Below are 14,349 nucleotides of genomic sequence, written 5' to 3' on the forward strand. Positions count from 1 at the left end.
TCCAAGTTTCATAACCTCCTACTATATCCCACTTATCAAAACACCTTGACTTTGTTGTGGTTGTGGTTGCGGTTGTTGTTGTTGTTGTTGTTGCTGCTGCTGTTGCGGTCGTGGTTGATAGACAAATTGCTGCTGCTGTGTCTTCTCTACAGTAGGCGTCCCAGCAACAGATCCCGGACGTCCATTAGTGCTCCATCTCTCATCCACTTTCCCGTTCTTCTGTAATCTAGTCAGTAGCACAGACACTCGTTCCGGAAAGGGCGGCATCTCGTCACATATAGTGCGCAACAAATCGTCAGTCGGAAGAGTCGCCAAAACCATATATTCGCACGCCCGCTGCTGCAGTTCCTCCTCAACTGAGCGCGAATAAAACTCAAAAATCTCGAGCACTTGTGCTTTGATTTCGGGAAATAAATTGACAAATTTAATAAATGTCGATAGAAGAAGCGCGTTTGTATAGGTTGAAACGTTGCCCATTTTCTCGTGCAGCGCCATTAGTTGCTCGATCGGTGAACACCCAGGTGCCTCCACTATCAAATGTCCAAATTCGCCCAGCACATATCCACCAATCTTAATCATAGATTCGTAATGCCGAGGACCTTTCAAATACCGCAATACCATACTCGCTGCATATGGCTGCAAATCCTCGTTGTTCATCACTATCTGGACTGCACGCTGCCAAACTTCGTCGCTCACGTAATCGCCTGCAATTGAAATCAACGACAAAATCGTATCTATATACCATTTATAATTCATAGCATGCTGCTCAGTCAAAATTGCTATCTTAATCACCATATCCTCCCGAATTGCATAGTCCGAAGCTTCGAGATATTTGAGTAACTCCGAGATAATCAGCTCCGCGTTTTCAAAACTGCACATACTGTACAATAAATCCAGTCCTTTCCGACGGACCGAAATGTCTCGGTCCTTGAGTGAAGTCAAAATCAGATTCTGGTGTTGCCGAATCGGTGAAAGATCCTCCACATGGGCTGCTAAATGAGCCATTGTGTCCAATCCAAGATATCTTAAATTCGTTTCTCGCGATGCAATAAATGTCTTAAGCTTCGAAATCATCCGATCCATGATGGAAGGTGGGGCATCGATATGTATTCCAAGATGAATTGCTTCAAAAAGAACAGCGTTCTGAGCATTACTCTGTTGTACATTTCTAACAGGCTCGGAAATGTTGTCTAATACAAACTGAAGTACGTCCATCAAAGTCGCGTTGATATCAAGATCTTCGGACGGGGGATAATATTGGAGAAGTCGCATGAGTTTGACAAGAAGCCAAGGATTAGGAGTCCGATAATAAAGGTAGTCCGTGGGAATATGATTATCAAGGAGAATTGACTTAAGACGCATGACAGATTTCCCGTAGCTTTTGTGATATAACTCAGGATGGTCTTTAGCAAGCGCCATAACTAAGGACGCTACTGATGTGACGACGCCGATGTTCTGATCTCCTAACAAACTTATGATTCTGTCTGCCCATTCATCGCGCACTGCATGTGAATACTTTCTATAGAGACGGAGGAGAGTGAGAGCGGCCTTTTTCTTAACAAATCCGGTCGACACGCTAGAACTGGTTAGCCTATTGGATAGTCGAAATGATATTACGTTCGCATATACCGTGAAACAAGAAGCTGGTGGACGTCCGTGGCCAACGTTTCGGCCATTTCTCGTCCACCGGTATTTGCAATGGCATGCAATGCAAGACAGTTGTTGAGCTCGTTGGTGTCATTCAGATCTTTGCGAATGCTATTCAAAATCAAATTTATTAAATCATGATTTTCGTTCAGCAATAAACTGACAGCAAGATAGCCTATCTGCTTTTCGGAAAACTTGCTTGAAGCGACTAGATTCAGTGCTTCCAAATGACCGAAATCAATGTTCCACCCCAAGATATAGACGTAGAGGAGCTTGGCTGTGTGAATAAGATGCATATAGTGGGGAGAGTCTCGAACTTACTTTACAGACATATTTTTTCTTCTGATATCCATTTAGGTTCGAATCTAACCAGAATGAGCATGTTTTTCTGTTAAATGGACAGAACAAACGTACCTTTGAACTTTTGACTAAAACAGTTAGCAACAGGAACATAATACAAAGACTGGATAAAGTACGAACCGAATATGAGCCAATTCCTTGTTTATGCGACGTTCTTCAAGCTCTCGAGCCCGAGCATTGCGGAGGTCAGCAATGAACTGAACAAGACCTGCAAGTTGTCATGTCGGTCAGTACGTCGGTTTCTAAAGAATATAATAATCATGATCACAAACCTCGCATGGTCGACATGATCGCGATAGTAACCAAAAATCAGTCTGCCCACAGGGACTACTAAGTACAAAACGGATTCCAACGGATCTTGATAGATACCCAAACAATTGAGCGTAGAAACTCTCAACAATTGCTGTTAACAGTCTGCGTTCAAGCTGATGACAGGGTTTAAGCAGGAGTTTGTCTGGCTTGAGAGTCGGGCGTCGGCTCAGTCGGTAGAACCAGCTTAGTCCGAGGTCATGTGATGCCAGTTTCGCAAGACCAGATACACTTACAAATAAAATCAGGGCAGCTTAGTGTAAGGAGTGAAAGAAGGACATGCTTCCTGCTAAAAAAAAATATCTAGCTTCTAAATACCTTATGGTCATCAACCACAAGTGATATTATGTAATCATATCTTAATCTAATCCGTCACACACCCCTCGCAGTTACAATCACGTGAACTGTGCGGCAGCAATTAGCCACGAAAACACAGCCTCGTTTACGCAGCCACATCCTGTGCTGCGTTTCTGTCAAGTTTTGGGTGCAGCTGCGTGTTAGCTTCGACGGATAAAAATAAGAGATCCAGCAAGAACGAGACGATCAAAAAGATCTGCACGGGAACCGCTGGAAGATAAGCACGAACAGCAATAGCAACATCAGTACAAACGACACCGATATCACATAGTCTTTTGTCGCGTGTTTGTCTTGCGAGAAGAAAGTAGAACGCGTGAAAAGTAGGCGCAATTGCAGCGTCGCGGCCCTTTCGTCTGCTTCTCATAAGTCCTGGGCCGTAGCTTTGGGTCCCCCTTCTCTCCTATATTAATCCGAATTTTTCTTGCCAACCAGTTTTATTGTTCGTTTTCAAGCTTCGTTTTTCCTTCGCTAAAGTGACAGTTTAAATGAGCGCTATAGAGATCGAAGACAAGTATATTGGCCTAGGTCTAGCCATCACGGGCAGTCTCGCTATCGGTATGTGTGGAGAGTGTGAGACCTGATCAGGCCTCCTGTAGGGTTTTTTGCTTACTTACGATTGTACATATTTGGACTGTGCTAACATACTCTCTTTTCAGGTACAAGCTTTATAATAACAAAAAAGGTACTGATTTGCTGTCGACTGCGAATTATTGACATGTTCTACTCCTCTTCTGGTCCGTTACTAAATTAGATATAGGGTCTAGTTGACGCATCCAACAAGCACGGTTTTGAGGGCGATGGATATCAGTATTTAAAAAATCCCATTTGGTGGGCCGGCATGATCACAAGTAGGTTCAATCAGTGCACAGAAATTTTATGTCGATTTTGTATCCTAATTCTGGGTAGTGGTAATTGGAGAGGTAGCTAATTTTGCTGCATACACTTTCGCACCGCCTATTCTTGTCACTCCTCTAGGTGCTTTGTCTGTTCTTATTGGGTATATTACATTCTATTCACTGTTCTCGGTTTTTCAATTCTAACCAGTTTCATAGTGCTGTTTTGGCTGCCATTTTTTTGAAGGAAGAACTGGGCGTTCTTGGTCAGATAGGATGTTTCATATGTCTGCTTGGTTCTGTGATCATTGTCCTTCATGCTCCACCAGACAAAGAAATTCAGACTGTGGATGAGATCCTTATGTATGCGATACAGCCAGGTACATTTTTTTCTTTTCTCAAATTTCAGTGTTCAAGTACTAATATACGTTCAGGATTTCTTTTGTATTGCTCTATCGTCACTGTATTTTCCGTCATCATGGTCTACAAGATCGCTCCGAAGTATGGTACGCGTACACCGCTCGTATATCTTTCTATTTGTTCAACTGTTGGATCAATCTCAGTGATGGCAATCAAGGGCTTTGGTATCGCGTTGAAGCTTTCGCTAAGCGGCAACAATCAATTTACCCATCCCTCGACCTACGTTTTTGCAATTGTGGTCGTGGTTTGCATTTTGACACAGATGAACTACTTTAACAAGGCTCTTGATCAATTTGATACTTCCGTGTATGTATAACATCAATTTAATAGCTCGCATTTGGTTGCTAATTAGCATAGTGTGAATCCTATTTACTATGTCGGATTTACTACCTGCACTCTCACAGCCTCCGCCATTCTTTTCAAAGGTTTCAACACCACCGGAATCGTGAACACTTTGTCACTTCTTTGTGGCTTTCTTGTTATTTTCAGTGGAGTATTTATTCTGAACCATACTCGTGGCCAGAGTTCGCGGGCCAACCAGCTGGGAGTGAGAACAATGGATAGCATCCCAATGGATAACGGAATGGCCAGTATTCAGACACGGAGAAGTATTACTCTTCCACGAAACAGCACAAGCACTATTCTTAGTCATCGCAGTAATTCATTTCGACAAGAAGCAAGGTTGATTGGGGATTATGAGGAGCAGGGTCTAGGTCTGACACCTCTTGAAGAAGAACTGCCGCTCGACGACAGCGACAACGAATTCAACACGTACAGCAACACAGTCAAAAACAGTGGCAGCCTGAAAAGTCGGGTTTCAACTGAAATCTCCCCAATAGAGGAGTGGGAAAATCCGTATGACCGGCCGTATGATCCAGTTTTCAGCCGGTCTTTTGAATCTCATCGTAGTATGAAGTAGTTTCCATTTTTCAACCTTAATCTGGATCTGGATTCAGAATGAGGAATGGGATGGCAATAGAGCCAAAGTTATGCGAGAGTTAAGGGCGTCACTTATTTTGCATTTGAGGATTCTGTCTCTTAAATTGTTGTAGTTGTAATTTATTATATTTTTTTGGGAAATGTACATTCTGATAGTTTTAAATCGTTATAGCTCTTCAGTTAGCAAGCACAAGCAGTCGTTCGTACTCCCAACGCGCCCATAATCCTGTGATTAGCACATCACTGCTGGCCTAGCCATAAATTTTTGAACAGAGAGAATGAGTATAGAATGGCGATACGGAGCTGTTTGTGGTATAGATAATTGTCGATCACGTCTGTGGCACTCAGTAGATGGGCTGTCATATTGTCAGAATGGGCACCAGCGTGCGGTATGAGCGGTAGAGTGTTTGCGTCTCGAATTTTCTGCTTAGAAACTAAATAACTTAGGGTCTTGGATTTGAAGTTGCAGAAGATGATTATGTTTCTATGCAGGGTCAGATTATCAGACGCCCGCGTGTACTAGTCGAAGCTAAAGACGAAAATATATTTTATGGACGGCGAGGGTACAAGCTGTTTTTGCAATGCTACCAGGAAATCATTCAAGTTCAAGTACGATGGCTTATTGACTCAAAAGGCGTCAGTAAAGAATTAGACCCAATTGTCAAGGGATTATGGCTACTATATCTCGATGCCCAGGGAATCAACAGACTGGATCTGGATCTCGAGACTGAGGAAGAAGAGGTCAAGCGAGATGAGACCGAATTATATAGCGATGCCGAAGGCGACATATCAGAAGGAGTGGCGACAAATTTTGCAGATGTTCCAGTACATTCGGATTTTGTCTCCTTCAAACTTCCGGATTCAGTTGCTCTGTGTTATCTAGGTCTTCGCATCTTGCGAGAACCGTTGTTCCTCTGTGACCTCTATCGATTAGTGCGGAGTTCCGACATGCCATATTTTCGAGCGATTCATAAAGTCGAATACAATCTGGTTCGCCATTTAGATCTAAAGTATATTCGTATTTTTGAGCCCAATTTTTTTCCTGTCCCGGGTTCTTTTCAGACGGCTGTCCGAAACGTGTCAACGTTACTTGAGACAAAAGCACAGCTTGACATTTCCACTTCACAAATACCCATAGCGACTCTCACCTATAAATTTGTACGTGAGTTATGTTTGCCAATCGAGATTTACGAAGCTTCGCGCCGATTGGATGAATTAATTGGAATATCAAAATCAATATCAAATGTCAAATCAAACCATCTCAAATCACAAGAAAGTTTGGTGTTTGACGAGCTCAAGATATTGGCTACAGTGTTATTTACAACTCGTCTTTGGTTTGGAAAGTTGATTTATTCTGCTCCGAGAACAGAACGCCCGTATATAGTCTCATCCAAAGATTTTGATATAACTGGCGTTCGAATTGATTGGTTGAAATGGAAAGACAACATGATCAAGCTTTGGCTTAGTGAAGACCGGGAACGATGTGACAATTTTACAGCGGTTGCAAGCAAATCTGGAAACAAAATTTGTGAACGAGTTGGTACAAAGCAAAACCAGCTCTCAGGTGAATCAATACTTGCTACTGAAGAGTCCGATTTTCAATATGATGATGATGATGTCGGCTTCTGGGATCAATCTCGGATGCATAGATTTATGGACTTCTATGAGCGATCCTATCTTATTACTGATCCTGACCAAGCAGAAGTTGTATTGCGTGAGTTACATCTTTTTTCACCTGAGCAGCTTAACTAACGAATGAACCATAGCTGAAAATCACTTCCTTAATTTGTTTCCACTAGATCCACATGGCAGACCACACTATGCTGTTGGAGAAGATGATTTCGCAATGACTCAAGCTGATGATTCGAATGATGTACCAACTGACGATGAGAGCGAATTCGCTTCCAATGCCAATTCTGAATTTGATTCGACGTCATTGTCCGAATCGATTTCAAAAATTATTCGTGCTCTTCAAGCAACAACGTTCTATGAACCAGATGACTCTGAGATGCAGAATTCAAGTAGAGAATATGACCTAATCCAAATCGGAGAATTCAACAGTCGACAAGAAGAAAAAGGTGATTCTTACGGTGACCGCGAAAGTGACAAAATTGACGTTGACAATAACAATGGAAATGGTAAAGAAGCGAGATCTTCAGAAGACAATGATGCATTGGACGTTCTCTTCTCTGCTGCTAGTAAAATAGGCGGCTGCAGTGTTGAGCAAATACGACGGAGTTTGTACGTTATCGAGCGAAGATGTACGAGTATTATGGGAAAAGGCAAGCCAAACCGAGGAATATTGAGATAATTAAAGGCAAGATTCGTGCACACGGATCTAAGACAAAATTTTCAAGAACCCAATTTAGTGACTTCCTTATACTTCACTCCAAGCCGCAATTTCAAAAATTTGACTACGCAAACAGCAATGATCCGATAGTACACAGCTGTTACGACAGTCAGTCCAATAAATAATTCCTTGTTAACTCGAACTTTGTATGTGTCTAAGACCATTTCACCTGTTGAAAATGGGCATTCGCCATTTACCTTCAAGGAATCGTCGCATGAAAATGTCAATCCTTCAAATGTATAATTTAATAAAGCCTCTAATATGAAACGTTAACTCTTACTTCGCTGCCATGGTTACATTACTTACTAGACCCAAACATGAGAGGATTGATATAGCTAAAGCCGTTTAAAAAGCCCATCATTGAAAACGACATAATCCCGCTGAGCATAGTTCCGACCGTCAATGCGAAAGAAATCATGTTAGCTGCAAATCCTGCATGCTCGAACATAGCATTAAATGCTATCCCGATCGATTCTCCGCAATTCACAATTGCAGAGCAAAATACAGCTGCCGCGAAAAACGTGCCAACTGTTCGATAGACGCCGGTGACCATGACCATCAGGCAGGCAAAAATTAATGAGTTTATTATTTCGAGCGGCAGTTCGAAAACCGTGTAGCAGATTAGAAATGGCAGAACTCCATATAAGCCATCGTCATGCTCGCGCTGGAAGTTATCCTGTTGGGGTGGGTATATAGCCAAATTACAAAGCATGCCAACGAAGTACATAGCGCTGAATTGCTGAATTATTGCAATTCGACCCTGAATGCCCGCATTATCTGTCCTAATTGGTGAGAAAAACAGTGCAGTCAATATACCAAATCCGACGATCTGTCCAAAGCGAGAAATTAGTGCTACTGGATTTCGACGAATATCTAACAGAGATCTTCGAAACAACACACGAAATACTTGAGCGAATGAAACCGTGTCTTTCTTACTCCAATTCTCACACTCATGCGCACTTGGAGTGATCGGTTTTTCAATCTTCGAAATATATCTTTCTAAGATATTGGTTACTCGCGCTCGCGTTTCATCCTCACTGATGGGGTCTTGCAAATTTACTGAAACCATGTCCAATATATGATCTGCAGGATTCGTCAATGGAGGACACGGATATCCTGCATCTTGGAAATGTTCCAAAATAGTATCACCTCCTGGCCCACCGTATGCAACCTGTCCACCTTTGGCTAGCAGCAGCACATTGCCAAAATAAGAAAACAAGTCTGACCGAGGTTGATGGATCGTGCATACTATTGTTCGACCTTCATTAGCTAATGACTGGAGAACGGATAAAATTGACGCGGCAGTAAAACTATCAAGGCCAGTCGTGGGCTCGTCGAGTAATAATACAGCGGGTTCGCTCAATAGCTGTACTCCAATCGACACTCTGCGCTTTTCGCCTCCTGAAATGCCTTTGACAAACTCGCTACCAATCTGAGTATTGGCGCATTCGTTGAGACCCATTCGTGCAATTAGGTCTTCTACCCTAGCGTATCTTTGTTCCCTGGTCATTGAAGATGGAAGCCGCAAATCGGCTGCGAACTGTAGCGTCTCACGTACAGTCAATGTCGCCAGAAGTCCATCGTCATCTTGTGTCACATATGAGCATATTGAACTCATTTTGCGCTGAGATATTTTTCCCCCTTTGAACAACACATTTCCAGACATGTAGTATTGCGAGAGAATACTTGAATTCAAATGTTGGGCAATGAGGTTCAATAGTGAGCTTTTGCCTGACCCAGACGGACCCATTATCGCATTAATCCTTCCAGGCTCAAACTTCGCAGAAACTCCTCGCAGAATGCCTATATTATTGATCTTCAATGATGGTATTTCCCGTTTCTCGATAGTCAGCCACACTTCTTGGATCTCCACGGGAATACGCTGCGGTAGTTCTCGTGCAAAAACTACATCTTGTTCTGCAGATATTTCCGACTCAGATGATTGCTTACTTCCAACAACTGAAACATCCACAACTTTATATTTGAGAATTATCATAGCCATAAACGTCCAAACTAAAGCACTAATAATAACCGCGATTAGTGGCACGGCAAGCCAATTTTGCTTTATGGCCAACGAGTGAAGTTGATATTTACCTGTATATTCTGCGCAAAGAGAATCAGATTCGTCACCATATGGACAGTCACCAAAGAAGTCCTGAAATACAGAAACGACAATTGCACAGAAACCGTAGAATTCGAAGCAAAGCCATTTGATCCACTGAACATAAGCAGGTAGAGCTTCATTCTGAATGAAAAACCCGCATGACATAGTTTGTGCAGTAGAATACATATTTGCAACTAGAACAGCAACTGAGTAATCGCGAGATATTGCAACTGACGCAAGTGCCACCGATACTTGGGCAAGGTGTTGAAGAAAAACCGAAATGAAGAATAAGAAGAACTTTCTAGCATTCTTGTCGTACCCTTGCATGAAATACGTAAGAGCGGAGTATATCAATGGCGATGCGATATCCTCAGTAAGTAAATGCGACAGCCGACGAGAGACGATAAATCCGACTACTGAAACCATGCCTTCACTGCGCTCTCGATCATACACTTTGATATCTGTCGAACAGAGCCTGTAAACTTCATACATAAGTATAATATATCCCTGCGATGCAATCGCACTATATAGACCGCCTAGTTGAGATTTGATGCCTATCAAAGAATCGTCAAGGTCGTAGAAAATCCATCCTGTCACAATAGCGGCCAATATGGCTTCAACCACGATGGCTCCACAGCCCATAGGATCGCGATAGTTTGTCCAAAAGGATCGCTTGGTGAGTACAATGATCTCGCGCATTAGTAGTGCACGAAATTGCGGCAAATCTGCAGGTTCTGGGAGCACTTCGACGGTGGACATATTTTCGGACGCTCTCCACGATTGCACAAGCCTATCAATACGTCGAACGGATTCCTCTTGAGATTTTAAAGTTCTGGAGTCATATGCTGCAAAGTCGATCATACAATCGGCTGGGTTGGCATGCTCTGGAAATGCAAATCCGAGCGACTCAAAATAGTCAAGAGAGAACTTGACAGAGCCACAATAGACTGGTTTACCCTTTGCAAGTAGTGTAATCGAGTCAAACAGGAAAAAAATATCCGCCCTTGGTTGATGAATAGATGCTATCACCGTCCGTCCCTTTTTAGCTAGTTTACAAAGTGTCTGTACTAACAATTGAGCCGAATAAGCATCTAAACCCGATGTCGGTTCGTCGAGGAAGAGAACAGATGGATTTGCTAGAAGTTGAATTCCAATACTTAGTCTTCGTTTCTCTCCACCAGATAAACCTTTGTGAGAATGATCACCGACTCTCGTATCCGCGCATTCTTTAAGGCCAAGTTCCAAAATGACTTCCTCCACCAATTCTCGCCGTTTCAGTTCTGAGGTATCTGAAGGTAGCCTAAGGTCGGCCGAATACTGAAGTGTTTCACGAGCAGTGAGGGTCGGTAGTAGGATATCTTGCTGTAATACATACCCGTACCGTACTTTACGGATATTTTCATGTCCGTTGTACAAAATTTTTCCATTCAAACTTAGTCGACTTGACTTTAACTTGTGAGCCATGCAGTTCAACAGTGATGTCTATTACTTCTTAGGATCTGTATTAAAAAGTCCGAGCAATAGCTTACTTTTCCAGAACCACTACCTCCAATTATAGCCATAATTGAGCCAGCGGGAACATCCAAAGAAATCCGATCTAGTATAATTTTCTTGTCCGCGGAATAGCTGAGCTGTTCGATATCGCCGGACGCACACGAATTGGCCTTCGCTTTTAGCCCTATTTGTTCAAGAAATGAACCTTGTGGTGAAATAGACACTGTAAGATTGCGGACCGATACATTTGTGGGTTCCACCTCGTTGAATGAGAGTTGGGGTCCACGATTTGTTCGATTTGTCACCTCATCCTGGGCCTGGAACACTTGCTTTTCAATATCAACCATATTTGATTACCCTAAAGCAATAATATCCCATTTATCAAAAATGAATTAGCGTTGCTTCTATGTTATCTCTAGATTAAGTACTTTTCTGCATACACATAAAATAAATAGTCACTTGTACAATAAGCCAGAATCTCAGACTAGAGAATTATCATGATTAGCCTGCATAGATTTTCCACGCGATGGGCCCCTGAAATTTTGGCTCGCATAATGAACCACGCATGCTTGTGTTTTGACAGGAAGCCTACCATATTAGAGGGTAATCATGTGGAACACGAATACGCGAGAGCTGACCCAACCTTAATTTGGATGAGATTAGATCCGTCATACTAATGAAACCGACCAGATCAGTTGCTCATCAAGCATTCGAGCTCTATTGACAAATTGGTACAAAATTTTTAATAGACAATACTGTCAATTGGTTTTATGCTTATTTAAGTCTGTTATTATCGAATGATTAGTAAATTCGATAGTTTATTCGCCATATATACGTAGGCTGGCCAACGTTGAATCACGAATTTTACAACTACACAGACTCCAAATATGAATTACGAATTGAGAGCTGACTCTTCAAATTATGAAATTATAAAATTGGCTTATCTTTTTATAGTACGGATGAGCTGATTATTACAACTAGAAAAAATCAGTTGAAAACTATTGTCAGAAAGTCGGAAGGAAACAAAAAAAAAGCTCGGTAACGGGGAATTGAACCCCGGTCCCCCGCGTGACAGGCGGAAATTCTAGCCACTAAACTATTACCGATCAACTTATATCAATAGAATTTCTCTAATAATAAATCAGGAAGCGTAAACGCTACTAATTCTGGAACATATTTTATTACTTCATATTCTTTATTTAGAGAGCCTTTGATTTATTAGGCCAATTGCTTGTTGTGCGTGTTTGGTTACTTGATCAAGTCAATTAGAAGATTCGATAGCAGTGAATAATCAAATTACAGTTTCAATTCTTGAGAAGCTGAGTTTAAGAATTTTCGCTCTCAGATTACCGTTTAGCATTAAGTAGTTCACTGAGCTCGAATGATAACAGAAAGTTATCTGGTTGATCTTGCCAGTAGACATATGCTTGTCTAAAAGATTAAGCCATGCATTTCAAATTATAAGCATTGTTACAGTGAATCTGCGAATGGCTCACTAAATCAGTTATCGTTTATTTGATAGTACAATTTTAAATATTTTAAATACATAGATGAGAAAATTATGTGACAGAGACAAAGTGGTACGCAATTTAGATGAACAGGGCATTTAAATTTGTCAATATACCAGACATTAGTTCTGAATTTGGGAATTAAGAGCAAGGTGACAAGCCAAAAAATAGTGTTTTGGTAGTAGTTCGACCTATCCGCGCTAGCACTCTGCAATAGCATCTGAATTGACCATACTTTCAATAAATAATAGGGAAAAACCATATGAAACGATAAAAAAGGTTCAAAGGGAGATTATAAAAAAGAAAGAAAGAGCAAATTATAGATGGGTTTAGCTATCTACTCAGTATCTAGACTGCTTGTGATCTACATCGACTATTCGGTTTCATGTGAATTTATTCTTACTTTACTGGCTATCGCAAGAGGAAAGTAGTTATCCAATACTATACTCTGCTGATAAAAGATTACTAGAAATTTCTTCACTGAGTATAACAGGGAGGTCTAGGTAAAACAATATGTCGATAGCTAAGTATTTCGATGAACAGAGCAGAAGAAAACTCTCCACAGAGCCCCTAAATTTCAACTATTAGAGGTAATATTTTGAAGCAGGCAATTTTCAGATGCGGTAGCCCTATACGAATCTACTTTTTGATAATCTTTAGCCACTGGAGGTTTCACTCCGAACGTTGTAAAAGAAGAGCTATACTTAATTTATATTCAGTTTTCAGCCTTATTGAAGTGCATATTTTGTCCTTGGCTGAAAAATCTATGTCGATATCTTTGACTTCTTACACTCTTCAGCACGATCGCTCCATTGCAGACTCTATCGCCATCTTAGCTGCTTTTTTACTACGTAGGTTCTGCGGGGACTGGATGTCTTTTGATTAGGAAACAAAATTTCGTTATGAGATTCAACAAATAAGCAAAGCTATTTTGAGTAGGAAGACTAGATGCATATATGATCTAAGCTCTCTAGTGCCCAGAGTTCTAGCTCCACTGTCTGATTCTAGTCTCGAGAGTGTGAGGCTGCCAGATTCTGTATGACTTGACGGGAAATCATGACAAGGATCGATCGGTGGTGGAAACGGATCCTCAAGATACTGCGATTTATATCGATTAGATAACGACGACCATAGCTAGAATACAGCTGGAACGGCAGTATATCTGAGTCGAATTTAATATAATTATCGACTAGAAATTATGATCACACGGCTGCTAGGTTGGGCTTCCAATGTCATGCGAATAGATGTTGGCTGGAATGAAGTGTAAAAGCCAAGTTAATAAAAAGAAACGAAAAGCATAGTAGCCTCTAGTCTCTCTCGATGAACAATGAGAAACTGAGCAGTTCCGAAACTAATCCAAATTTTAAGGACTTTTCGTACGGCACGACAATGTCTAAAACAAAAAGGATTGCTACACTATTGGTCTTGGCAGGATACAAGGAGAAAGGGGAAAAAGACAACAATAACAATAGATCATCTTGCAGATTGGTTAATTTAGCGATGCATGTCGGAGGCTAGGCGAGATGGAGCATAGAGTAAACAAATGCTGAAAACAGAGCGACAGACATAGTTAGAATTCTGTATTTGTAAACGATGAAGGATGGAGGCGTTGATGACAACCTGATCATTTGAATCTATACCGGAAACTTCTTCAAACTGCAAGTCCGGGAAAACGGGAGATCGTACAAAAGGGAGCTGGTCGTATCTACACGCCACATTCTACAGTCATGGAATTCCAGGACGGCATGGCGTAGGCTCCAATCTGCTGGGAAGACAGAGGAAGTATGAAGACCCCTCAATTTCTGGATCTTCGGGACCACCGACCCTTCTTTATGGTGGTCCGCGGCTAAAAGCTGGAGAAAATGATCGCAGAAAGGGTCCAACGCTCCAAAACGTAAGCAGATCTTGAAAAAGAAAAGTGAATACTCATTAGAAGAACAACGATTTGCTCCATACAAATAGAAATAAAATTTTGAACTAAAAAAAGCTACTCAAGTCGCGTCAAAAACGATCGGACCGTCGACTGAC

The 14,349-nt window shown here is 41.5% G+C and overlaps 4 protein-coding genes and 1 non-coding gene across 5 annotated transcripts; 2 read left to right on the forward strand and 3 right to left on the reverse strand.

Moving 5' to 3' along the window:
• Positions 1-21: 21 nt before the first annotated feature.
• V1516DRAFT_652122 (Clathrin/coatomer adaptor, adaptin-like protein) lies at positions 22-2,663 on the reverse strand (the record flags this gene model as incomplete). The annotated part of the gene is made up of 6 exons (XM_066920273.1): positions 2,280-2,663; positions 2,128-2,215; positions 2,062-2,075; positions 1,969-2,012; positions 1,630-1,919; positions 22-1,576 (listed from the first exon to the last, which is right to left on the reverse strand). The coding sequence occupies exons 1-6, from the start codon at positions 2,293-2,295 to the stop codon at positions 22-24; spliced, it is 2,007 nt and encodes a 668-aa protein (XP_066776579.1). The 5' UTR covers positions 2,296-2,663.
• Positions 2,664-2,838: 175 nt separating this feature from the next.
• Positions 2,839-5,055, forward strand: V1516DRAFT_676382 (magnesium transporter NIPA-domain-containing protein). Its single transcript, XM_066922411.1, has 7 exons — positions 2,839-3,228; positions 3,330-3,355; positions 3,431-3,521; positions 3,580-3,670; positions 3,726-3,886; positions 3,941-4,232; positions 4,284-5,055. The coding sequence occupies exons 1-7, from the start codon at positions 3,159-3,161 to the stop codon at positions 4,843-4,845; spliced, it is 1,293 nt and encodes a 430-aa protein (XP_066776580.1). The 5' UTR covers positions 2,839-3,158; the 3' UTR covers positions 4,846-5,055.
• On the forward strand, positions 5,056-7,483 carry V1516DRAFT_676383 (uncharacterized protein). The gene is made up of 3 exons (XM_066922412.1): positions 5,056-5,254; positions 5,313-6,579; positions 6,632-7,483. The coding sequence occupies exons 1-3, from the start codon at positions 5,144-5,146 to the stop codon at positions 7,174-7,176; spliced, it is 1,923 nt and encodes a 640-aa protein (XP_066776581.1). The 5' UTR covers positions 5,056-5,143; the 3' UTR covers positions 7,177-7,483.
• V1516DRAFT_626068 (P-loop containing nucleoside triphosphate hydrolase protein) lies at positions 7,218-11,160 on the reverse strand (the record flags this gene model as incomplete). The annotated part of the gene is made up of 3 exons (XM_066919730.1): positions 7,218-7,471; positions 7,522-10,801; positions 10,849-11,160. The coding sequence occupies 3 exons, from the start codon at positions 11,158-11,160 to the stop codon at positions 7,218-7,220; spliced, it is 3,846 nt and encodes a 1,281-aa protein (XP_066776582.1).
• Positions 11,161-11,847: 687 nt separating this feature from the next.
• V1516DRAFT_t55 lies at positions 11,848-11,919 on the reverse strand. The gene has a single exon. It is a non-coding gene; the product is annotated as a tRNA-Asp (tRNA).
• Between the last annotated feature and the right edge of the window lie 2,430 nt (positions 11,920-14,349).

Source organism: Lipomyces oligophaga (genome assembly GCF_038497815.1).
Source record: "Lipomyces oligophaga strain CBS 7107 unplaced genomic scaffold V1516scaffold_5, whole genome shotgun sequence".
NCBI classification, from domain to species: domain Eukaryota; kingdom Fungi; phylum Ascomycota; class Lipomycetes; order Lipomycetales; family Lipomycetaceae; genus Lipomyces; species [Lipomyces] oligophaga.

Bases quoted from the DNA above. Each gene is read 5' to 3' on its own strand.
- V1516DRAFT_676382 (XM_066922411.1), top strand. From the start codon at position 3,159: ATGAGCGCTATAGAGATCGAAGACAAGTATATTGGCCTAGGTCTAGCC. The intron at 3,522-3,579 runs GTAGGTTCAATC...AATTCTGGGTAG, and splicing joins GTGGGCCGGCATGATCACAA to TGGTAATTGGAGAGGTAGCT. The intron at 3,671-3,725 runs GTATATTACATT...CCAGTTTCATAG, and splicing joins GCTTTGTCTGTTCTTATTGG to TGCTGTTTTGGCTGCCATTT.
- V1516DRAFT_676383 (XM_066922412.1), top strand. From the start codon at position 5,144: ATGAGTATAGAATGGCGATACGGAGCTGTTTGTGGTATAGATAATTGT. The intron at 5,255-5,312 runs GTATGAGCGGTA...TAAATAACTTAG, and splicing joins AGAATGGGCACCAGCGTGCG to GGTCTTGGATTTGAAGTTGC. The intron at 6,580-6,631 runs GTGAGTTACATC...AATGAACCATAG, and splicing joins CCAAGCAGAAGTTGTATTGC to CTGAAAATCACTTCCTTAAT.